General features: G+C 41.8%; 2 protein-coding genes and 1 long non-coding RNA gene across 5 annotated transcripts in view; 1 reads left to right on the plus strand and 2 right to left on the minus strand.

The window, feature by feature from the left end:
* Positions 1 to 1,520: 1,520 nt before the first annotated feature.
* LOC139187247 (uncharacterized) lies at positions 1,521 to 3,836 on the minus strand. The gene is made up of 3 exons (XM_070803259.1): positions 3,795 to 3,836; positions 2,334 to 2,926; positions 1,521 to 1,662 (listed from the first exon to the last, which is right to left on the minus strand). Exons 1-3 carry the CDS (start codon positions 3,834 to 3,836, stop codon positions 1,521 to 1,523), a joined length of 777 nt encoding a protein of 258 aa, XP_070659360.1.
* Positions 3,837 to 5,386: 1,550 nt separating this feature from the next.
* The window catches only part of TCP11L1 (t-complex 11 like 1), a 30,454-nt gene continuing 11,210 nt past the window's right edge, over positions 5,387 to 24,630 (plus strand). For 2 of the 3 annotated variants that reach the window (XM_019974587.2, XM_019974593.2), the window contains exons 1-6: positions 5,387 to 5,549; positions 14,433 to 14,565; positions 15,733 to 15,853; positions 16,637 to 16,857; positions 20,861 to 20,997; positions 23,527 to 23,723. In XM_019974587.2, the coding sequence (XP_019830146.2) occupies positions 5,387 to 5,549; positions 14,433 to 14,565; positions 15,733 to 15,853; positions 16,637 to 16,857; positions 20,861 to 20,997; positions 23,527 to 23,723 (972 nt within the window). The remainder of the gene's footprint in view (positions 5,550 to 14,432; positions 14,566 to 15,732; positions 15,854 to 16,636; positions 16,858 to 20,860; positions 20,998 to 23,526; positions 23,724 to 24,630) is intronic. The other variant, XM_070804012.1, reaches the window with a different exon arrangement.
* Positions 6,343 to 23,536, minus strand: LOC139187352 (uncharacterized). The gene is made up of 2 exons (XR_011570903.1): positions 22,957 to 23,536; positions 6,343 to 7,622 (listed from the first exon to the last, which is right to left on the minus strand). It is a non-coding gene; the product is annotated as an uncharacterized lncRNA (long non-coding RNA).

The raw sequence follows: 24,630 nt of genomic DNA on the forward strand, positions 1-24,630 counted from the left end.
ACACTTGTGAAGTAGACATGCAGTATAATACTTGTAACGTATAATACAGTTTTAAATTTATGCATCTTTACAATAATAAAACCAAAAGATTAAAATGAGACTGAATTTTAAATTCACAGTTTTAATGAGGGGTAGGAAAACTAAAATGATGTACCAAATATGCTAGCATGTCAGTCTTTTGTTTTCAAAGATATACTGGCTAGTCTTTTTTTTTTAATTTATTTTATTTTTTAACTTTACAATATTGTATTGGTTTTGCCATATATCAAAATGAATCTGCCACAGGTATACATGTGTTCTGGCTAGTCTTTAAAAAGGAAAAAGTTGAGGACTCATCTATAGTACGTAATATAATTCTAATAAAGTAAGGAATAGTTGTGTCAGGTGGGTTCTTTTGTGATGTGTATTTTGCTTTGTTGCATAGGCAGGAAAGGAAGGCAGCTCTCTACAGTGAAGTGAAAGAGAAAACAGTTCATGATTTGAGTGAGGAAGTTTTTAGAAACAAACTACTTAAAATGTGGTGAGACCACAGCTGACGGAGCAACGGTGTGTGTACTTCCTGATTTGCAACTTTTATTTTGCACATAATGGAATAAACATCATTATTTGGCAACAAAACTAACAGCTCTCCTTCAGGGGAAGACAGAATTTTTTAGTTATATTCATGGTCCTAGAAGCAGCAGCATTCTAATACAATGTTAATTTCATGGACAATCTAGTAAAACCACAGTTTACCTCAAACTTCATAAGCGTAAAGTTTTAAGAAAATTGGTCATGTTTATGGTAAGCCCTGATCTGAAGGGCTTCCCTTGCTCAGCTGGTAAAGAATCTGCCTGCAATGTGGGGAACCTGGGTTTGATCCCTGGGTTGGAAGATCCCCTGGAGAAGGGAACAGCTAATTTAGAGACTATGGTATATTGGAAGGACTGATGCTGAAGTTCCAATACTTTGGCCACTTGATGTGAAGAGCTGACTCATTGAAAAAGACCCTGATGCTGGGAAAGATCGAAGGCAAAAGGAGAAGGGGTGGCAGAGGATGCAATGATTATATAGCATTACCGACTAATGGACATGAATTGAGCAAACTTTGGGAGATAGTGGAGGACAGAGAGGCCTGGCATGGTGCTGTCCAAGGGGTCATAGAGAGTCACCTTAGCAACTTAACATCAACACCAAAAAGTATATTCGTCTAGACTCTGAAGTGAGAACTGAATGTTTTCTTCCTAAATCTTAGTTCCAGTTAATATCTTATGGCACCCCCCTCCCCCCTCAAAGTGAATCCTCTTCTGAGAACTGTGTTTCAGGAAAAATTCTTACTTTAACGTAGGAATAACTGCCCATGTGTGATCTATTTAGAAGTGGCATTTGAAAGCAACTCCTAATTCCACTCCAGCTTGTTTTGTTCTAGTTATTTAACAAGTTTATAGGCTTCAGGTAAGAGGCTTGATTGTTACCTTCATTTTAAGGCACACATGTTTGATGTTCATTCTTAAAGCATTTTTCAAAAGAACAGATAAAAGTTATGAACTTTTACTTTTGAAGATAGACCCCTCACAACGATTTCTATTCGTGTAGTTTGCTGTCTTACTATACAGGCTGAGAAAAGCATGGTTTTCTTGGATCAGCAACTGTTCAGGGCTGCGACAGCCACGGCCCGGGCACCTGAGACAAAGGGGAAGGAGGCTTCAGAACAAGCTTGTCTTAACACGGTGTGTTTACTTTCTAGAATACATATGGCACATAAAATGCTGAGTGCTGTGTTTCTGAGCTCTCTAAACCGAGTTGAACCCTCGTGAGACGTCTTTGCCTCCTTGCCTTCCATCTTTTCAGGGCGAAGATCTCGCTCTTGCCGTCGACACAGTAGCGACCGCTTAGATAAAAGAGATGACTCAAACCAAATCGAATCTGTGCCGTTAAAATGAAATTTGGCCATCCCGGTGGTGGGCATGACTTTTTTTTTTTAACAACCAAAAACGAGGGGAGGGGAACAAATAACGTGGCTGTAAACCATGATGTAATATTTAAATTTGAAAACCAGGACGGGGAAGGCTTTGCACCGAAACAGCCAATCCTTTCGCCTTCCTCGACTGCCTCCGCGCCGCCTGCCCCGCAGCCCGTTTTTCCGTACAGAAACATGGCGCCGCCCTCTCTGGGGCGGGGGCCTCCCGGCTCCGAGTCACAGCCCACTGGGCCCCCGCAGCTGGCACCCGGCCGCACCTCCCGCCTTTCCGTAAGGGAACATGGCGACGCCCTACGTGGGACAGGCGCCTCCCGGCTGAGCGCTTCCTCCCGCTACCCGACACTGAGGAGCCGCCGCGCTGGCCGCTACCCACCCGAGCCCGGCGGGGAGGACCGCTCGCAGCGCAGCGAGGGATGCGGCCTCCGGGGGGCAGAGGTTGAACCGGCCCTTCCCGCCGCGCATCCTCCCCGCCTCCGCCGCCGCCAGATCCCCGGCCGAGCGGCAGGAGGGAAGACGCCCACTCCGGAGCAGGTGAGGGAAGCGGATGCGCAGGCTGGCAGCCCTGCGGAGCCCGCACGCCAGGGACGAGATCGAGATTGCAGACGCTGCTTCGCCGTTTTCCGTCGACCGGGGCCCAGTGATGTCGGGTGGAGGCGAGGAAGAGGCAGACACAGCGGGCAGGTTGAGGCTTAGCGCGGCCTTTGTCCCGCCCCTCGAGGCCACCCTCCAGGCGCGCCTCGCTAGCTCCCGGCCCGGCCACTCCCTCTCAGGCCCAAACAGTTGTTTACAACGGAATCCGGACGCTGGGCGTGCGTGGCGCCGAGTGCTGGGGAAAGGGTTTCTCGCCGGCGTTGGACAGAGCTTCTTGCTGTTGCTGAAAGACCCTTTCTCCTGGGGAGACTCTTGAGAGCAGCTTGGGCTCGGCGTGAGGCTCAGACAGTCTTCACGGCAAGTGCGAGGATCCTCCTACCCTCGGTTCCCTTTTTAGGCATGGCAGGAGTTGGGGATTGAATGAATGAGCACACTGCATGCAGTTAAATGGTTCCTCGCTGCGTCCTATATAGCCCTCTAATTATAGTTACCATTTTTGGAAGCCGGTTGTGCACCAGCTGTCGTTATGCACGTCCTGTCATTGACACTTCCCCCAAACCCAGGAGGTAGGTAGCTGCGTTTTACAGATGAGGAAACGGAAGTTAACACAGCTAATAAAGAGCCAGAATTGGAACCCAGGTATGTCTGAGACTAACGCCCAGCCCTCCCGCATAAACTGACTTTAAATAGATGACAGCTATCAGTAAATACTTAATGGGTATCTGTTCGGGGGATATATGTGTGGAGCATATGTGGGGAATGTGGTTGGTCTGGCCTGTAAGAAGTTAAAAATGTAGGTGAAGAGTTTTGTTTTGGGTTTTTTTTTTTTTATTAAGAAGAACTAGCAATTTTACGATCTAATCCTAACTCATCGCTCCTTTGTCACCTGCTGCTTGTTCTGCGTATTTTCATTTGCCTTTGCTCCTGCCCTTTAAGTGAAACGCCGCCCTTTTCACCTTCTCTTCCTCCAGATGTTTTGTGTTTGATTTTTTTTTTTTGGCTGTACCCGAATGGCTTTTTAGTTCCCCAACAAAGTCCCCTTGCAGTGGAAGTGCCTAGTCCTTAATTACTGGACCGCCAGGGAATTCCCTCCAAATGTTTTTTAATTGAGTGAAATCCTACTCTTTTCAAAAAGACAGGCTCAAATATCACCTTTTCTGGAAGGTTATCCCAACCTCCTTCCGGGAAGAATTAGTTTCTCCTGCTTAGTGATTTCATAATGCCATTAAGGCTTAAGTTTAACTGTATTTCCTTGTAAGAATGTCTCTCGACCATGCCTTTTCATCGTTCTATTCCTATTTAAATTTGCATATTTTGAGTTGTCTTTAAGGCAATGATGAATGCCAGATGTCTAACATCCATCCCTATAGGCGTTCAGAGAAAGGAGCAAACACTGGTGAGGTTGGGCAAGTGACCCGTGAAGGGATAGGTCTTGAACCAAATCTTAGAAAGATGGGTTAGTTTACTAAACTGAATATTAAAAGACCTGGAAATTGCATTTTCTCCTTATTGCACAGAATGAGTTACTTCATCCTCAGCTCATTCCCAACATGTGAAGAGGATAAAATTAGAAGTGTTTTTGTTTGTCCTTTCATAGAAGATGCTGGTAATGTTACCTTTTGGTTCTTGGAGCATTTCCAGAGCCAGACAGGATTTAGGACAGAGGAGATGGGTGTCTGGAGTGGGATGCTGGAAGGTTAAAAAGGAATGACATTAAAGCAACCTTCATATTAATAATACAGGCCTGAAAATGTCAGTTCCAGTAACTTCTTTTTGTTTAATGGGTTTATCTGATGTTCAGATAATTATATCAAGTGATTCTTCTAATGTGCAGAAAGGAGTCTGCCAAACCTCCTGAAAATGGTCAACATTTCTTTTGATCCTTGGATTACCTTCCAGGTGTGTAATAAAGTCTAATTAGTGCTTATGAAAATATTTTGTGGTCTTCAAGTGCTACTAGTACAGATGCTAATTATTTTCAGTATTATAAATGCAGAAAACATTGTGTCTTTCTTTTCCTTTACTAGGAAGCCCATTAGGAATAAAGAACTCAATAAAAAAAATTAGGGGAAAAAAACTTGATAGGAAACATTTATAGTAAATAAGGCCTTTATTCTAGGCCTTTATTAACTAGCCCAAACCAACATGTTAAGCGTTAGTCCTCTTCTAATCAGCACCTAAGACAGTTAACACCCCAACCAACCATATACATTATGGTGGTTTGCAACTTCCTACTTTACTCACCATCTTTTCCTGCTGACTGGCAAGGGATTAATAAAAATATTTGCCCCACACATTTTTCTTAAATGCTGCATGAGATTGTGCCTTCTATTTGTCATCCCCGGGTGTCTTATCCACATAATAGGATTGGGGAACCAACATCTCAGTCCAGTGTATATTTACTTTGAACGCTGGTGAAAAGCATTATTTTCAGAGTCTTCCTTTCAGCTCTCAGGTATGAAAGAATTTAAGAATTAAATCACTGATGGATTAAAATACAAGCAGGCAGTTTATAGTGTTAAGGCCATGTTCTCGTGACATGGTACTCAAATTGGGACAAAATATTCGAAGTTGTTACTCTCTGAAGTATAGGTCCATGAATTTGATAGTTACAAGTGTCATTTACAAGTGATCTGTTTAATCATGGAAGTAGAATATTACAGTGGGATAAGGATAAGATCTTAGCAAGCCCATTTATTTTACAGGTGAGAAATCTGAAACCCAAAGAGATTAAATCATTTGCTTAGAGTCACACTGCCAGTTAGTGTCAGAGCAAGAACATTTTGGTTCATTTTTTTTTTTTCCCTCTAGGAAAGTGAATGAACTTAATTGAGAATGTCTGAAAACCTTGACAAGTCCAATATAAACGAAGCAGGAAAATCAAAATCAAGTGATTCTGAGCAAGGCCTTGAAGATGCTGTGGAAGTTTCTGATGAAGCTTTACAGAAAAAAATCAAGTCGGGCTCTCCAAGCACCCAAAGAGTGCAAAGACCTCACTGTAAGCACATTTGACTTTGGTTAGAAGCATTATCTTCATTGTTTTTGGATGATATTTTTATTATCCTTCCTTGTACATGTGGCCTTGAGCTAGGTTCTAATAGTATGATAGAATTGCCAATAATTAGCATTTAAGTATAGCAACCGTTTTACAATTAACAGCCCAGTCACTTATGGATTTTCAATTGCATGAGAAACTCACATTTTAGAATAATGTTCAGAATATTGCTGTTTTCCTCCAGCCTCAGTGACATTCCAATTTATCTGAAATGCTCTGAGAAACAGGGTGGAGTGAAAATTGCAGCTTTAATTAAGAGTGTTTTGAAAGGTTCTAGCCAGGTCTGTGCTTGTGCAGGTTAAAAAAAAAAGTTTTTGACTGTGAGTTCACCACACCCTAACTTCACTGCCTGGGGGCATCGTTCCCACAAGGATGAGGGGATTCAGTGTACTAACTGTGTGTGGTGAAGTCACTTCAGATCCCTGGCAGGAAGCAGGCCTTGCCAATGAGAGGATGGCAATTTCCGCAAGTATTCCCAGCAGATGCTCCAACTCATGTCTTTTATTAGGAATACTCAGGGTTTTTGAAGTGAGTCCAAAAATGAAAGTTTTAAGAGGGATTGTCATGGTCTAAGAATGTCAGTGTTGATATTATCTCTTTAAAGTACAAATGATCAGTAATCCTTCATGTTTGCAAAAAGTACAGACATTTGGGAGTTTAAGGTATGTTTCTATTAAAATGGTAAAAGCCCCTCCCAGGTAATTTATTAGTCAACATGGTATTCTTAAAGCAGACATTGGTGGACCCCATTTTATTGTAATTTATCATCGAATAGATTTTGATAAATATACTACTAGGTCACATTGTATTCAGGGAAGAAAACATGCTGTTAATAACAGTCTAATGTGGTTGTGTTACACCTTGTCTCCAACGTATAGTTAGAAAGTTTCATCTGTTTTCTCATTTTTAAAAGGAGGAAAATATGCTTATCTCATAGGGTCATTGTAAAGACTAAATGAATTCATATAAAGCTCTTACAACAGTGTCTTCATATAATAAATGCTTGATAAACACTAGTTGTTAGTACTACTGCTACTAACATACTGCATTTATTTATTATTAAAAAATTCTTTGGCCATGTCATGTGACTTGTGGGATCTTAGTTCCCCAAACAGGGACCCGACAGCCTTGGCAGTGAAAGTGCAGAGCCTAACCACTGGACCACCAGGAAAATCCCTTCATCTGTTGCATTTTAAGATACCCAGGAGATGGCTGTAATATGGTGTTGATGGCCAGTATGGTAGTGTTATCACTTATAGTTTCTGGTAAAGAAGTACCTTTGGATTAGAATCTTCAGTTCTTTGATTAATGGCCTTGCCTATGGCATCTTGTCAGTCTGATGGCATGATTCCAAATTAATGTCAAGCCAGCACTAGACTGTATTAGTTGACATTGTATGTAGTTATGTCCTTAAGGCAGCTTATCCTGAGACCTATGATCAAGTGTTGGGGAATCCAGGAAGAGTCAAAAAGGTGTATCAACGTATCTGTGTATATATATTTTTCTAGGAAGGTCAGAAAAGCTTTCTTTAAATTCTCACAGTTCCATATCAAAATGAGGTTTAAAATCAATGACTAACTATATTGTTTCTGGCTTTCTTGCCCTTTTTTCCTTGAAATAATAGGTAGGAATAGAGCTACGGACTCCAGTGGTAAAACTGCCACCCCGGAGTTTGGGGACCAGGTCAGGAGGCATCACTGCTTGCAGAGAGCATAAAAAAGAATTTATAAAATATGAAATTAGTTATCTGCAGACATTTCTCCCAAACTGTGTAAATGTATAGCTAATGAGTTGAAAGTAACTCTAAAATCACATCTTTGTGTTCAGTGGCTCAATCATGACCAACTCTTTGTGACCCCATAGACTGCAGCACGCCAGGCTTCCCTGTCCTTCACCATCTCGCGGAGCTTACTCAAATTCATGTCCATTGAGTCAGTGATGCCATCCAACCATCTCGTCCTCTGTCGTTCCCTTCTCCTCCTGCCTTCAATCTTTCCCTGCATCACATCTGGGGTTCTACAAATTAAAAGCAAAAAGATAGCCTTTAGACTTGCAAAGTAAAATACAGAGTAATGTTTGAATGATAGAAATACTGTTGGTAACTGTGATGCTGTAATTTATAATGGGAAATATGTTTGGTTACTGGCTCAGAACTTCTAAACTACTTGAATCTCCTGAGTGATGAGAGCTAGAAAGATGTCTTTTGTTACTCTAATGAGGCACAGCCTAACCTAAGGGGACTCAATCTTGAGATTAGAGGGTCGGAACTTTGAATCCTACCCATCCTTCCCTCCCACCTCTGGGGAGGAGGGAGGAGCTAGAGGTTGTACAGTTGCCAGTGGCCATTTATTTTATCAAGTTTGCCTATGTAGTGAAGCCGAGAGAAAACTCCAGAAGGACGGGTTCCGAGAGCTTCTGGGCTAGTGAGGCCATGGAGGCACTGGAGGAGTGGCGCCCCGCCTCCCCATACCTTGCCCTGTGCTTCTCTTCTATTTGGCTGTTTCTGAGTTACATCCTTTTATAATAAACCAGTAATCTAGTAAGTAAAATGTTTCTTTGAGTTCTGTGAGCTGTTCCAGCAAATTAATCGAATAAAAGGGGGTGAGGGGTTGTTGGAACTTCCCATCCACAGCCAGTCTGTCAGAAGCACAGGTGACACCCTGGAGTTGGGACTGTCCTCTGAAAGTAAGCGGCGGGGGGTGGGGGGGAGGCGGGGCGGGGGGCGGAGTCTTGTGGGACTGTGTCCTTAACCTGTGGAATCTGATACTATCTCCAGGTAGGTAGTGTCAGAATTGCAGCACACTTGTCTGGTATCCGAGAATTGCTTGGTGGTGTGGGGAGAACACCCTCACCCGCTTACCCTGCACGTATAACGTTTAATAGCTGATACAGAATATAAAAAAGGAAAAATGGCTGGCCTTGTCAGAATTAGTTGGCACTGATCTGAGGCGGTTATTTGGTTCTAAAAAAATTAATTCTTTAAACATAGAGATCCTTAGAGTAAGGATCAGTCAACTGTAACTTAATGTTTCCCATAAGTTTCTCTACTTCCAAATACTTTATTTATTTATTTGTGGGAAAAGGGAGGATTTATTATTTGCAGCAAGTAAGGAGAATACCAGGGATCTTTTCCGAAGCAATTTCTCCCTCAACAGCAAAACTAGGGAAATTTTAAGCCAAGGGTACCTCATATTCATGAAGGGGCTTGACCAGAGACTTCTGCATGGAATTGGGATAAAGGTTGCCAGAGCTGAAGCCCCTGATGATTGAAGCCAGGAGGGTCAGAAAAGGTCACCATGGTGACATTCCCTCAGTTCTAACCAGACTTCCATCTCAGCAGATAGTTACCCTCCTCCACCTGGGTTGGGGGCCTTAGTTCCTACAGAACTCAAAGATATCAGATATTGGATCATAATGTTTATCTTACAGAATTACTGAGATTTGCTCAAGGGCAAGCATTGTGGCCAGGCTTAAATCACAAAGTGGCTTAGGTCAAAATGGCTTCTTATATCAAGAGAATCGTGCCTGGTTCTTTTTCTCTGGGACCACCTACCCTATCTGCTTACAGTACTTTTGTTGTTATTGTTGCTGTTTAGTCACTGAGTCATGACTCTCTTGTGACCCCTTGGACTATAGCCCACCAGGTTCCTCTGTCCATGACATTTTCCAGGCAAGAATTCGGGAGTGGGTTGCCATTCCGTTCTCCAGGGGATCTTCCCAACCCAGGAATTGAACCCAGGTCTCCTGCATTGTAGGCAGATTCTTTACCATCTGAGCCACCAGGGAAGCCCTAGAGTGGGTTGCCATTTCCTTGTCTAAGAGTCTTCCTGACCTAGGGATCAAACCTGCATCTCCTGCATTGGCAGGCAGATTCTTTACCGCTGAGCCACTAGGGAAGCCCTGCAGTACTGTGTGACTTTGCAAATATCCTGTTTCTGCTTAAACTTCAACTCACTGATTTTAGCCTTTACCAGTGGATCTGTCTTGCACCAATATTACCCTTTTATTCTAATGGTGATTTTTTGAAAATTGAAGTATAGTTGATTTATTAATACAATATTATGTTAGTTTCAGGTGTCCAGCTAGTGATTCAGTTATATATATATATATGTTTCAGGTTATTTTCCTTGATAGTTATTACAAGGTATTAAATATAGTTCCCTGTGCTAAATAGTGAATCCTTGTTGCTTGTATAGTAGTTTGTATCTGTTAATTCCATATGTGTTGTATGTTAATTGCTTCAGTCTTGTCTGACTCTTTGTAACCCCATGGACTGTAGCGCCACCAGGCTCCTCTGTCCGTGGAATTCTCCAGGCAAGAATACTGGAGTCAGTTGCCATTCCCTTCTCCAGGGGATCTTCCCTACCCAGGGACTGAACTCTCAAAACAAAAATAAAAACAAAAAACCCAACAAACCCACCCCACAACCCTATGATTAGCATGCAATGAATAACCTATACATGTAATATACCCTGGTCATGTCTTAGAATTGCATCTTTCTTGATCAAACACCCTCCATTAATCAGTCTAATTTTTAAGTAGCCTTTAACTTGGACAGGTCCTGAAAACTTTCTTCTTCCTGGTTGTCTCATGGTCTCAGCACTTGGTACAAGCTGTTTTGTCCCACATAGGCCCAAAACAATGAAGATTCACTTGCCTGTAACTGGAAAGAATCTCAGTCTTTTCTAGAACATCCCTCAGTCTTATCTTCTTTTTCCATATTAGGAAACAGTGAGCCTTAAACATTTAAGTGACTTGTTCAAGGCTTACACTGCACAGTCTGGAGAGAGCTGAATTTCTTCCTGACTTGCTCTGTCCACTGCATTTCATGACTAGGTAGTGTATTAACTGCCTTATTTATCAATTACCCAATTTATCAATTACCCAAATGCCTAAAATTGTTGAAAAAAATATGTAGTAAACTTATGAGAGAACATGATATGTTTCTGTGATTTTCATAAATTTAAGATGGTCAGACATTTGAATATTTTTGCAAAACCAAGGTTTAAACAAAACTTGGAAGCCCTGGTGACAGTCTGTGAATTTCTTTATAAAAGTAAAAGAACTCAGTGGAGTTCTGATACTGAGTATATCACAGTGAAAGCTCCATCTTCTGATAAGTGGCAACAGAAAACACTATCTTGAAGAAATTTACTAACAATGTGTGTGTGTATATATAGAGAAAGAGAGAGAGAGCGTGCACATGCGCATATCCTTACTGAGTGCCTTACAATTTTCAATCAACTTTATTGAGGTATAATCTATATATAATAAAATTCACCAATTCTAAGTGATGAGTTTTGATAATACATGTACAGTTTTGTCACTACGACCACAATCATGAGCTGCTAGAATATTTCTATCACTTCTCAATATTCTCTTGTGTCCCTTTGCAGTGAATCTTCCCACTCCCCCAGTGCCAGCTCTTAGCAGCCCTAATCTGCTTTCTGTCGCTGTAATGTTGCCATTTTTACAGTTTCATAGAAACAGACTCTCCTGTATGTACTTTTTTGTACCTGACCCTCCCAGGGGCGGTATTTTTCAGACTCATCCGTGTTGTTGCACGTGTCAGTACTTTGTTCCTTTTTTATTGCTGAGTAGTGTTCCCTGGTGAGGTCGTGCGACAATTGTTTATCCATTTTGCGGTTTATGGACATTTTGACGGTTATGAGCTTTTGAGTACAGATCTTTAAATGGCCATAATGTTCTCCACTTTCTTGGGTTAACACCTATGAGCAAGGTTGCTAGATCAGGTGATAAGTGTATGTTTTAGTTTATGAGAAACCAAGAGCCTCTTTTCCAAAGTGGCTGTACCATTTGGCATCCCTACCACTTATGTATGAGAGTGCAGTTATTCCACATCTGTGCCAACACTTGGTAGAATTAGTCTCTTTAATTTTGGTTCATTTAGTAGGTGTGGATAGTGGTATCTGTCTGGTTTTGATTTGCATTTCCCTTATGATTAATGATGATCGTAATGATGTTGACCATTCATGCTCTGACTGGCCATTTGTTTATCTGCTTCGTAGAAATGTTCAAATCTTTTGCCATTTGGTACTGGTTGTCTCCTATTATTTAGTTGTAAAAGTTCTTTATATATTCTGGTTACAAGTCCTTTATCCAATATTTGTTTCGTAAATATTTTCTTCCATCTGTGGCATGCCTTTTCATTTTCTTAATATAGTCTTTCACAGAGCAAAAGTTTTAACTTTTGTGTTTAATTTATAAATTTTCTTTTGTATTTTGAGCTTTTTGTATCTTATCTATTTTGCCTATTCCAAGATCGCAAAGATTTTGGCCTGTGTTTTCTCCTAGAAGTTGTATAGTCTTAGTTTTTATATTTAGCTGTGAAACTCATTTTGAGTTAGTTTTTATTTATCATTTGAGGTAAGGGTCAAGGGTAATTTTTTTACAAATAGATTTCTGATTGTTTCAGCACAATTTGATGAAAAAACTAATCTCCCCTTATTGACCACAAATATATATATGTACTTCCCTGGTGGCTCAGATGGTAAAGAATCCGCCTGCAGTGCAGGAAACCTGGGTTCGATCCCTGGATCCAGAAGATTCCCTGGAGAAGTGAATGGCTACCCACTCCAGTATTCTTGCCTGGAAAATCCCATGGACAGAGGAGCTTGGCTGGCTATAGTCCATGGGTGGCAAAAGAGTCAGATACAACTGAGGGAATAACACTTTCACTTTCCATACATATGTATGTGTGTGTCCCAGTCTAGTTTGGGATCCTCTGCTCTCTTCAGTTCATCTGAATATCTTGTGTCATGCCAGGCGCACACAGTCTTTTTTGCTTTTTTTCTTTAACGTCTTGCGGCATATGGCATTTTAGTTCCCCGACCAGGGATGGAACCTGTTTCCCTTGCAATGAAAGTATGCAGTCCCAACCACTGGACCACCAGGGAATTCCCACATGCTGTCTTAATTATTATTGCTTTTCTTTAAATCAGTCAGTATAAGGCCTCCAAATTTCTTTTCCAAAATAGTTTGACCTGTCTAGGTCCGGTACATTTCCATCCAAGTTTAAGAGTCCATTTGGCAATTTCAACAAAAACCTTGCTGGGATTTTGACTGGAATTTCATTTTATCAGTAGATCAATTTGGTAGAAATTGACAGCTAAGTAATACTGAGAATTGAAAAGATCTGTTGGGCCTTGATTTTGGATATTCATTGCATTTTACTGATATCCACAAACTCAATTTTATTTATTATTTTTATTACTATTCTCTGAAAATGCTGAAAAGAATTTTGTGAAGTTTTTCAACTTCCCCTTACATGACTAAAAAAAGATTTTTACCAGACAGGATATGACCAGCTCTTAGATTTGATTCCTTTTTCTGGTGAGCAAATGAAAAAAGGGAAAGAAGGGAGAAAATAACTTTTCAGTGACCTAGCAAGATTTTTACAGCTGTTAAACCATGTGGAAACCAGTGCCATTTTAAGCCCAGATTTATCACCATTGTGTAAAATTAATATAATCATCCTCCAGGCCAGTGCTCTCAGAGTATGGTTTCAGTATCAGGTGGAATCTTCCAAGAAATGTAGTTCTCCAGCCCCGCCCCAGACAGGCTAAATCAGAAACCTGGAGGGGGGCCAGCATAAGCTCTCTCCCTGATTTTAAGTTAAAGATCCTCTGTCATGGGCTTAAAAAAAAAAAAAAAAAAAATAGCTTTATTAAGGTATAATTGATATACCAAAAACACACATGTAGTAATCACTGACTTTTTAAGCATAGGAATTTCCCTGTGTTCCTTGGCTCAGAACACCTGAGGAGATTTATGAGTTTTGTTTTTTTTCTCCCCCCTGGAATTTAAGTCTCAAACTTTATCAAAAGAAAGAGAAGAACAGAAAGCCATTATGAGGGTATTGCCACAGGTGATACAGAAATAAAACTCACTGGACCTGGGTAACAGTGGTGGAAAGGGAGAAATCAAACATAACTGAGGTTTTTGGTTCGTTGGGCCTGCATTCCAGAAATTCTTGTGTCACACGGACTCTGATTTGTTCATCTGTCGATCTCTGAATTCTTATATTGCCCTAGTATCCCAGAAGTAGTTTTAGCATTGTTTAAACAGCCCCTGGCACCCTAAAGTACTCACTGCTGTTTTTATTTGGGGAGATTCATTCATGGCACCAGGGGCTTCCCTGGTGGCTCAGACGGTAAAGCGCCTGTCTGCAATGCAGGAGATCCCTGGGTCAGGAAGATCCCCTGGAGAAGGAAATGGCAACCCACTCCATTACTCTTGCCTGGAAAATTCCATGGATGGAGGAGCCTGGTGGGCTACAGTTCATGGGGTCACAAAGAGTCGGACACGACTGAGCGACTTCACTTCACTTCATTTGTGGCACAGTGTTAATGATGGAGTGAAAAGTAAACTGCTAATGGGAACAAAAGAGGAGATCTTAAATCTGGTGTCTTTTTTTCTATTTAGGGTGGACAGGAGGTTTAGGGATTAGAAAATAAATTCTCAGCTTGTTGGGAAAGTGATAATCAGTAACTTTAAAAAGTTTTTCTAAGTTTTCATTTATTGTAATCATTTGCCATTGACCAGTTTTACCAAGGGGGGAAAAATGTTTTGAGTATTGTAAATGATCTCTGCTTTTAGGATTCTAGGTTAAAAGAAAAAAATGAATATGAAATAGGTACAATTCTCTTGTTTGAAATAGCCAGAATATTTTCATAAGTAGAGGCATAACTGAAATTATTAGCTGTTAGCTAGTAGGAGAAACACTGCTTTCTAAAATTAATAAAAATTTTAGGAGAAAATCCTAATTTAGAGGAGCAAACCTCTTACACCAGACTTTTGTTACAGCTAGTCCTCCTCGATTCGTGACAGTAGAAGAACTTCTAGAGACAGCGAAAGGAGTCACTAACATGGCCCTAGCCCATGAGATTGTTATAAATGGAGACTTTCAGATTAAACCCGTTGAGTTACCAGAAGACAGGTAAGGTGGTTACTGAGTTATCTTGTTTAGTAGGACATTGCCATTTCCCAGTTCTGGAAATATTTTCTTCACTTGATGTATATATTCTAAAATATTTTTCCTTTTGTATGTTGCTAAAAAATATTCCTTATCCTTGGAGTTATCAGAGTTTGAAAGTGTATCTCAGGACCACTGATTCTTGACAATGTAAATAAAAGGTCTGGAGGTCTTCCATGTTAGTGTCTCCCCCGTCATAGCATTTAGCTGCCTCCTTTTGTGTGTTCATAGTACTGTTTCCTTCATTTCTTCTTTGTAACTGTCACATTGTACTGTAGTTGTTGGTTTACTGTCTTTCGTTACCAGATTGTAAACTCCTCAGAGACAAGGACTGTCCTTTATTCTCTATCCCTACCTAGCACCTGGCCCATATTGTGTTGAATCTGAAATTCTATTGATTGTAAGATACACTGTTAAAAGATGGGTTGTCTCAAGAAGGAAAAAAAACATTTCCTATTATAATTGTGAAAGTACCATGAAAAACTTGGGTTTCTGTTGACAGAGCAGTGACTGCTGAGTCAGCAAGCTACAGTGTCTCCCACGTGAGGCTTCTAAATAGGACTTTACAAATGTTTCTTGTATGTTCTGCAAGGATAGCACTTTTTCATGTTCCTAGTGAAGAATTACTTGTTTTGCTCTCATGACATAAAGACTGGCTTTCCTGAAATAATATATATAAATTGTTATAATCTGGTACCTAATTAAACAGTTGTCCCATATGTCACATGAGAATAGGGTAATTTTAGGGAAAAAACTTCAAGTTTAAAGTCTTAAACTACTTAATCATAAACATCTTAAGAAATTTTCTGATATCAGGGAACTTAAATGAACAGATCTGAGCTTTCCAGTATTATTTTTATCATATGGCACTGGTATAGGCTGTTAATTGGACTAATACCACCTATCAAACCAGAAGAAAGTTATTCTCTCCATTGAAAAAATACTTATTAAGAAAGGTACTTATTGAAATAAATCACTAACTAAAAATAAGGTATGTGATTGGTTTAAGTATGTCTGGGAACTCTTTCCTTCATCCAAATAATTTAAAAAATTTCTCACTCTAAACCCATAGAATTTGTGCTTTTGAGAGTGATTTGAGACAATATTTGCTTTTTTTCCATTTGCCTCCAGCTTGGAGAAGAGAGTAAAGGATATTGTCCATAAAGCTTTTTGGGATTGCTTGAGTGTCCAGCTAAGTGAAGTCCCCCCAACGTATGACCGGGCCATCAAGCTTGTTGGTGAGATCAAAGAGGTGAGGCAAAGAGCAAGTCGTGGTGCTTTCCTGGTGTGTTAGGGGTTTTTAAGCCCACCTCTCTGTGTTAGTGTACCAGAAGGCTTTAAAGAAATTGAAGGATGAAGATTTTAAATTGCATGCTGAAATGTGGGTTTAGTGTATTTGTGGCTTACTGCCCTTTAAAAACTTTCAAACAAGCTATGATAACCTAGGGCGTTACTCTTATAAATGAAAAAAGGTTCAGGTTTTTAAAAGCAGAATTACTTAAAGAAAAAAAGTTATTTTATAAAATATGATGATTTATAAAAATCTTAACAGATATAAACACCTTCAATATATAAAGACCAGAAAAGTGACTCAGACTTTGGGATAAAGAAAGTGACTCAGACTTTGGGATAAAGACTTTGGGATATGAAGTGGTGGGTAGAACTGTTTTTACAATATCGTTAGCAACAGTTTCTCAAAGAAGTAATATGTCTGGAAATTACTATTTGTCATGGGTTCACAGGCTCACATTAATTAATGTGGTGGGTTTTTTTTTTTTTTCACTTTTAACAGTTTTTTTCTTCCTATGTCCAGTTGATTTCTTCCTTAGAGCTTAAATGGAAGCTTAAATAGCTAGTCTAAATGATTTGTAAACATGTTTTCCTATAGATTTGTTGAATAAGAGCTTAAAATATGTGCACCATTACACTAACAGTTGGTAAGCCCTTTTTTGGGTAATTGTAAATTCCTTTACATATGATAAAAAATGCCATCTGCCTAGGAGGCTTTGATGAGTTTGGCTGTGCTCTCTTGTAGACTCTCCTGTCTTTCTTGCTGCCTGGTCACACTAGACTGAGAAACCAGATAACAGAAGTCTTGGACCTGGATCTGATAAAGCAGGAGGCCGAGAACGGGGCCCTGGACATTTCTAAGCTGGCAGAATTCATTATTGGCATGATGGGGACACTGTGTGCGCCTGTGCGAGATGAGGAAGTGAAGAAACTAAAGGACATTAAGGAGATCGTGCCCCTTTTCAGGTGGGTATTGTGCTAGTCAACTTCAGGGCACCTAAAACACGTAGCCTGTTTTCAGAGTCAGACTTCCTCAAGTGTAAGTATTCATGCCTTAAAAAAAAAAAGATTAAAAACAGACATTTTGTTGTGCCTATGTCAGCAGCGCATATCCGAAAATGGGAACAATACAGATCCCTTGGCAAGGATGACTTGCAAATCTGTGAAGTGTTCCATATTTTTTAAAATAATGATTATAATTAAAGAAGAAAGGGAGGGAAAAAAGGAAGTGAAGAGAAGGGGAAAGCTTGAAGGAAAAGAGGAAAAGACAGTGAACTTGAGACTCTGGGTGAGGTTATAGTGTGTATACTCTTTAAATGACTGAAGGCAAATCAAGGCAAAGACTGATCATTAGCATATATTTTTAAAAAGTTAAAATTTAAATCTGTTTTTTACTAAAATCAATATAAATCCAATAGAACAAAAACACATGGAATATTATTTAAAAAGCAAACATTTTGTAAACTACAGAACAGTAGAAAGGAAAAAATTCACCCATAATTTGATCACACAAAGGCACAATCACTATTGTCATATTGATATATAAATTTTTTTAGTTTTTTTGCCTCAGCATTTTATTTTAAAAAATTAGAAATCTACAGAAAAATTGCAACACTTATATAACACTTACACAGATCCACCGGTTTTTAACATTTAGTCAGTTTGCTCCATCATACACTGAGGATGTATGCACGTATGTGTGTATTTTTCCATGAACCTTCTGACGGTTAATGTCAGATGTTATATTTCACCCTTAACTATTTCAGCAAGTACTTCCTGAGATTGTGGATATTCTCTCACATGATCAGAATACAACCAGGATATTTAAGAAATTTAACATTAAAATAATCCTATTAACTTTCAGTCCATATTAATTTCCTTTAGTCTTTTGACTGTGTATTTCTAAATATATATGCTGCTGCTACTGCTAAGTCGCTTCAGTCGTGGCCGACTCTGTGTGACCCCATAGACGGCAGCCCACCAGGCTCCCCCTTCCCTGGGATTCTCCAGGCAAGAACACTGGAGTGGGTTGCCATTTCCTTCTCCAGTGCATGAAAGTGAAAAGTGAAAGTGAAGTCGCTCAGTCTGTCCGACTCTTTGCGACCCCATGGACTGCAGCCTACCAGGCTCCTCCATCCATGGGATTTTCCAGGCAAGAGTACTGGAGTGGGGTGCCATTGCCTTCTCCAAAATATATCCAAGGTATGCCTTCTGGGGTGTCTATGGGGGGCATGTCCAGTTACAAGTTACCCCCAGCAACAACAAAAAAAGTTTCCCCACTTGAGGAAATACCAAGTATGGTATCCCATCCAGTATTTGTAGTTCATTATTCCTTTCTGTCCACAGGCAATTTACCAGCCAGAGGTTATTTTCCCCATAAGCAGTGTTGCCTAGTAGTTGTTGGGGGTAACTTGTAACTGGACATGCCCCCCATAGACACCCTAAAAGGCATACCTTGGAGTTGTTATGAGCTTTTAAGCTGGGGGGGGGCTCCCACATTTCTGAGCTGTCTGCTCATGGTTGATATTGTAACTCTTCTTGCAAAGGAGTGCTTGGTGTCACCCTGTTGGCAAGCTGTGTGGATAGATGGTGTCAGACCTGTGGTTTACAGTTGTCTTGTGAGTCTGTTCAGCTGAACCAAAGAAGACCTTCCAGTGGGCATTGCAAGCCTAACTTTTTTTCATTAGTATTACACCCTAATTATTTCATTTATTTTTTCACTGAAAGTGTCATTGAGATAATTGTATATTCACATGGAGTTGTAAGAAATAATGCAGTGCACTCTATCCCACCTCTCCCAAGGGTGACATTTCACAAAACTATCATCCTCAGTGTGTTGATCCTGATACAGTCCACTGATCTCATTGAGATTTCCTATATACACATGTATGTGTTTATGTATAGTAATTTTTATACAATTTTATCACCTGAGTTTGCATATCCACCACCACATTCAAGATACTAAATAGTTCTGACACTCCAAGGATCTCTTGCATTGCCCTTTTATAACCAACTATATCACTTGTTTAAACTCCTCATAAGTATTTTCAGTGGCTGCAAAGCATCCTTTTTCATAGATATTATTAACTGTTTCTCTGTTAAGATATACAATTAGATCTTGTATAGTTATTTAGTACTTAACCCTGTAGAGAAAATATCTCTGCACAAAACGTTTTTCTGTATTTTAGGTTATTTTGTAAAGATAGATTCTTAAAATGACATTACTGTGTCAGAGGATGTGAACAGTTTTAAGACTCATTGCATGTTAGCAGGTTCCTTTTCAAAAGTTTTATAAGCAAAAAAAGTTTCATTTCTAGCTTTCTTGACATCATCATGCTATCAATATTCATTACCTAGAAAAACACCCGGCATTGTAAGGTTATCTCAAGGTTTAGATAGAAAATGTTTAAAAGACTGCCTCAAGATAGTTATTGATTTGTTCATTCATTCAACAAGCTCTTACTGAGTACCTCTTATGTGCTAGGCATGGTGTTAGTAGAAATAAGATAGTCAGTAAGAGCCCATAATCTAGGCTTCCCTGGTGACTCAGATGGTAAAGAATCTTACCTGAAATGCAGGAGACCCAGGTTCAATCCCTGGGTCAGGAAGATCCCCTTGAGAAGGGAATGGCAACCCACTCCAGTATTCTTGCCTGGAGAATCCCATGGACAGACTAGCCTGGCGGGCTACAGTCCATGGGGACGCAAAGAGTCGGACATGACTGAGCAACTCAACTTTCACTTTTAAGAGCCATAATCTAGCCAAGTTAAATGCGGAATTCCTTGGAAGAGATCCTCTGGGGAAGTAGCTTGTAGCAAACTCAGATTCCTGCTGGAAGGAGAAGGGCCTGGGGAAACCGGGTGTACACACCTTACTGAAGGAGGCTGCAGTGGCTGCTTAGCGCCAACCGGTGTAGCTGAGATGGAATGTGGGCCCGGGTTGCCAGATCTTTTGATTTTTCAAGAGAAACTAGAAATCCCAGCCTTTAAAAACACTGTGAGCACAAAACTTGTGGGTCACTTCCAGTCAGTGGTCTGCCAGCTGGCACTTTCCAGTAGTCCTTGGGTTCCTGTAGGTGAATTCAGGGGCCTATTGGGAATGCTCAAAGGAGAGGCACAAGGCCCTCCAGAAAGTGGGCTGCCCCGTATACTTGGGAGTGGGACAGAGTGGTGGCGGGGAGAGGCCCCGAATTGTTCCTCAGACCATGTATCCTGTCCCATACGTGATCATCTTGTGTGTGGGTGAGTTCATTCTGTTGTATGATGTCCTGTCAGCCCCAGAGGGCGTCAGGAGACCCTGAGGATGTTTGATCTGACTCTTCCCTCTGTGTAGGGCCACACCGAAACCCCACCTTGGTTCTTCCCCACCTTCTGCAGGTGGTCGCGAGGCAGCAGTGCTGCAGGTATGGGGGGGCATGCTGTGGAAGGCATCTTTGGTATCATGTCAGTTTTGCCCATTGGGTACTTTCAGAGCACAAACTCACAATTATGCTGCCAAAGCCAGAGCATAAAACCTGCCCTGGAATTCAGAGACTAGGGCAGGGGAAGAGAAAGGAGAGAGTTAATTGTCTTTCTCTCCTAGGAAAGGAAAATAACCTGTAAGCTTGGAGACCCCGTGGTGAGCTCTGTGCTCTTAACCTCGGTCTGGGGCCATGGTCTGGGGCCATTCTTCCTCTGCTGCCGTGAGGGCTGACCCAGAGCCAAGGAATGAGCTCTGGGCCAGACAGGCAGTGGGGAAAGTGATGTTTGCCTAGGGGCATGGGTGAGATCAGAGAGCAGCTTAAAAATTTGCAGTCCTTTCTTCTAAATTTGTTTTTCTTAATCTGCTTTCTCATGGCTTCTCCAACTTTTCTTGCTGCCCTTTCCAGGATGAAAAAACTACCTCAAATCAGCTCACTTCATTTTTTTTTTTTTAAACAGCAGTATTGACTTTGCAGTTGCCTAGTGCTAAATCCTCTTATCTCTTCCAGGGCGATTTTTTCAGTGTTGGACCTAATGAAGGTGGACATGGCCAACTTTGCCGTCAGTAGCATTAGGCCGCATCTCATGCAGCAGTCGATTGAGTATGAAAGGAAGCAGTTTCAGGAGTTCTTGGAGAAGCAGCCAAGTATGTTTAGTGTTTTGTGGTACTTATTTGTTGTCTGTGTTTTTTTCATTTTAGTCACTGTAGGTTGTTGCAAAATGATATTTTCAAAACAAAATGAAAATTTAATATGGGAATACGTGCGTGCGTGCTAAGTTACTTCAGTCATATCCTACTCTTTGTGACCCTATGGACTGTAGCCCGCCAGGCTTCTCTGTCCATAGGATTCTTCAGGCAAGAATACTGGAGTGGGTTGCCATGCCCTCCTCCAGGGGATCTTCCAGACCCATGGATCGAACCAGCATCTCTTATGTCTCCTGCATTGGCGGGTGAGTTCTTTACCATTGAGCCACCTGGGAAGCCCAGTATGGAAGTACAGTAGTCTCATTTGAAGACAGAAAAACAAGACGTTAGGCCTTGATAACTTAGTTGACAAGCAAGAGGACTGTAAGTAGATGAGGAGAATAGAAATTTAAAAGAACAATGAAGTCCTAAATTAAATGAATTTTTAACGAAAACATCAATTTGAGGTAAATTGTTTACTTGGCCTTGATTTTTAAAATGTGACAAACTTCTTAGGACTGTTTAGCTCACATTTCTTTTCTCTATGAGGTACATCAAGAAATTTCGCTTTGTTGTGTGTATAGATCTTCTGGTTTCATAATCAGAAAAGGTTTCATTTTTATGAATGTCTCAGATGATTGCTGGGAACGGTTAACTTTGGAGCCAAACTATGTTGCATTGCTAGGGTCCTTTTTTTGGTCTCTGCCTTGGCAGCAGATGGTCTCAGTGAATTGCGGTCTTCAGTTCCAATTTATTACGCGTTCCTTTTAGCCTGTAAATTTGCTGGTCACAGATGAAAATGGCAGTCTCTGGATAGATTGTGTAGTCTGATCAAAGTTGTTAATTCAGTGCCCCTGCTTGAATTGACTATGTACCGGCTTTGCCACAGATGACCTCACAGTAAGCCTAGGAGGTAGACACTATTTTTTAAACCAATTTTACAGATGTGGAAATAGGTTTTGAGGGATTTTTGACCAGAACTTATGACCACAGGGATTTCCCTGGTGGTCCAGTGGTTAAGAATCCGCCTGTCCATACAGGGGACACAGGTTCACTTCCCCGTAGGGGAATATTACACATCCCATAGGGCAATTAAGCCCACTCACCACAACTTTTGAAGTCTGTGCTCCACAACAAGAGAAGCCATCTTAGTGGGAAGCCCTCACACTGCAACTAGGGAACGCCTGCGAGTACAAAATTGACCCACTCAGCTCTTTTTCTCAACCAGTATTGTCCTGCGCCTCAGGAGACAGCAGGGTTACAGTTTACAGGCTGAAGAGCCTTAGAGTAAGGGTCAGGTGCCGGCAGCCGGTCAGAGTCACTCGCAGCATGAAAGCCGAGGTTTCCCAGAGCTGGTGGCCTATAGAATGCTGCCTCCAGAGGCTAAAGGGAGAGCAAAGCCCAGAACCGAGAGCTCGGCGTGATCAGCGTGTGGGCAGGACCAGAGGTGTGTCCGGCTGCAGCCGTGAAGAGCGGACTCCAGCCGTGCCCTCGACTGCCCGCTTGGTGGCAAGGCGGCCTCCACTGATGGGGCTGCAGCCCACTCGTGTCCTGTCAGAGGGTTTTTTTTGCTCAGACAATGTGGACAGAAGCTTCATCTTCTTGCTCTTGTGTCCCTCAGAATCCCGGGTATCTACTCAGCTTAGAAGAGTAGGAAAGCATGCCGGCAGATGGGAGACAACAAGGTCCCCCCGCTGGGGTGGGGGTGTCCCCCCAAATGCCATGCAGTATGTACCAAACAGGTGACAGGACTTACCCCAGCGAGGCTGACCGGAAACCAGATTGATAGGAGGCTGAGATCTAGACAAGGACAAGCCTCATTTTCAGTGTGGAGGGTACTTTACACTGGGAACTCTAGCCAGCATCTCCCCCCATCTGTCCCTGGGCAGGAATTTTCACATCTCACTGAGCTGGACTTACCAGAGCTTCCAGCCGCGTGTCATGCATGAGTGGCTGGGGTGGGAGAGAGAAGAGCAAAAGTCTGCCGAAGATCTGAGGTGGCAAGACCAGGGTGGTGCGCTGCGCCCGCCGTCACGGTCAGCCCTCACAGCCGCCTCTGGGGTGGCGCTGGTGCGTGCATACTAAGTTGCGTGTCGTGTCTGACTCTGTGCGACCCTGTGGACTGTATTTTCCAGGCAGGAATACTGGAGTGGGTTGCCATGCCCTCCTCCAGGGATGCCATGCCCTTCCCGACCCAGGGATCGAGCCCGTGTCTCTTATGTCTCCTGCGTTGGCAGGCAGGTTCGCTACCACTAATGGCACCGGTGCCAGACCTTTGATTATGTTAAGAACCTTGACAGTCAGACAGACTATGACGAACCTAAGGTTACTCAACTGGTAATTGCCGGTCCTGTGATGTAAACCGAGGTCTGTTTGATGCCAAAGTCCATGTTCTGTACTTTACCACACTTCCAGGATGATCTTCCCTAAAGTAATTCTGGGAAGTGTCTGAGAGTGTTCAGTAATGTTCCAAGTCTTGCTTTTTCACAGATTCCCTGGACTTTGTCACCCAGTGGCTGCAGGAAGCCACAGATGACCTTATGAGTCAGAAGTATAAAAACGCGCTGCCAGCTGCGGGAGGGGCCACCAGCTCTGGGGACAGTCCCCAGCTGGATCCCGTGGCCGTGCAGAATTACGCGTACCTGAAGCTTCTGAAGTGGGACCACCTCCACCGGCCTTTCCCTGAAGTAGGTGCTCCAGGGCAAGCTGACTGCTCATTTCTCTCTCGTACTGCTGAACTTCTGAAGAATAGTTACAACTCACATAGAGAAAGTTGTTCCTTTGTAAACCGTATAATTCCTGGGTTTTTACTACATTCACAGAGCTGAGCTTCCATTACCACTGTTTCATTTCGGAGCATTGTCATCACCGGAAAGAAAACCCTGGACCCATTAGCGGTCACTGTTCTTCCCCCTTTCTCCCCTCACCCCTTGGCAACCTACTCTCTGTCTCGATGGATTTGGCCTATTCTGGACTTTTTGTTTAAATGGAATCGTACAATATTGGCCGTTCATGTCTAGCTTCTTAGCATAAAGTTCATCCATGTTGTAGCATGTATCAGTACTTCATTCCTTTTTTTAAAAATTGTGGTAAAATATATGTAAAGTTTACCCCCTCCCCACGTCTTTTTTCTTTGACTGAACCCTTTGGCCTGTGGGATCTTAGTTCCCTGAACCAAGGATGGAACCCCCCCGCTGCCTTGGAAGGCAGAGTCTTAAACTACCGGGGGAAGTCCCTCCCATCTTTACGTGTGCAGTTCTGGGCATTAGGTGCATTCACATGACTGGAGCCATCACCTCCACCCATTTACAGAGCAAGCTGAAACTGTGCTCTTTAAGCACTAACTCCTCGTTCCTGTCCCCTCCTGTCTCCTCTGTGTTTCTGGATCTGATTGCTCGGTGCTGCATATGAGTGAAATCACACAGTGCTTTGTCCTTTTGTGTCTTGCTTATTTCACTTAGTATACTATCTTCAAGATTCCTCCACGATGTTGCCTGTGTCCGCACTTCTTTCTGAGTCTGAATCTCTTCCATTGTGTGGCTCGCCCCATTTTGCCTCATTCATCAGTTGATGGACACTTAAGTTGTCTCCACT

This window comes from Bos indicus, chromosome 15, assembly GCF_029378745.1.
Source record: "Bos indicus isolate NIAB-ARS_2022 breed Sahiwal x Tharparkar chromosome 15, NIAB-ARS_B.indTharparkar_mat_pri_1.0, whole genome shotgun sequence".
Taxonomy (NCBI): domain Eukaryota; kingdom Metazoa; phylum Chordata; class Mammalia; order Artiodactyla; family Bovidae; genus Bos; species Bos indicus.

What these genes read in the sequence shown, in the direction of transcription:
- LOC139187247 (XM_070803259.1), bottom strand. Translation starts at nt 3,836, where the DNA reads ATGAAAAGGCATGGTCGAGAGACATTCTTACAAGGAAATACA. An exon ending in CATTCTTACAAGGAAATACA is followed by an intron (nt 2,927 to 3,794) that starts GTTAAACTTAAG and finishes AACCGAGGGTAG; the next exon opens with GAGGATCCTCGCACTTGCCG. An exon ending in GTCCTCCCCGCCGGGCTCGG is followed by an intron (nt 1,663 to 2,333) that starts GTGGGTAGCGGC and finishes CCTTTGTCTCAG; the next exon opens with GTGCCCGGGCCGTGGCTGTC.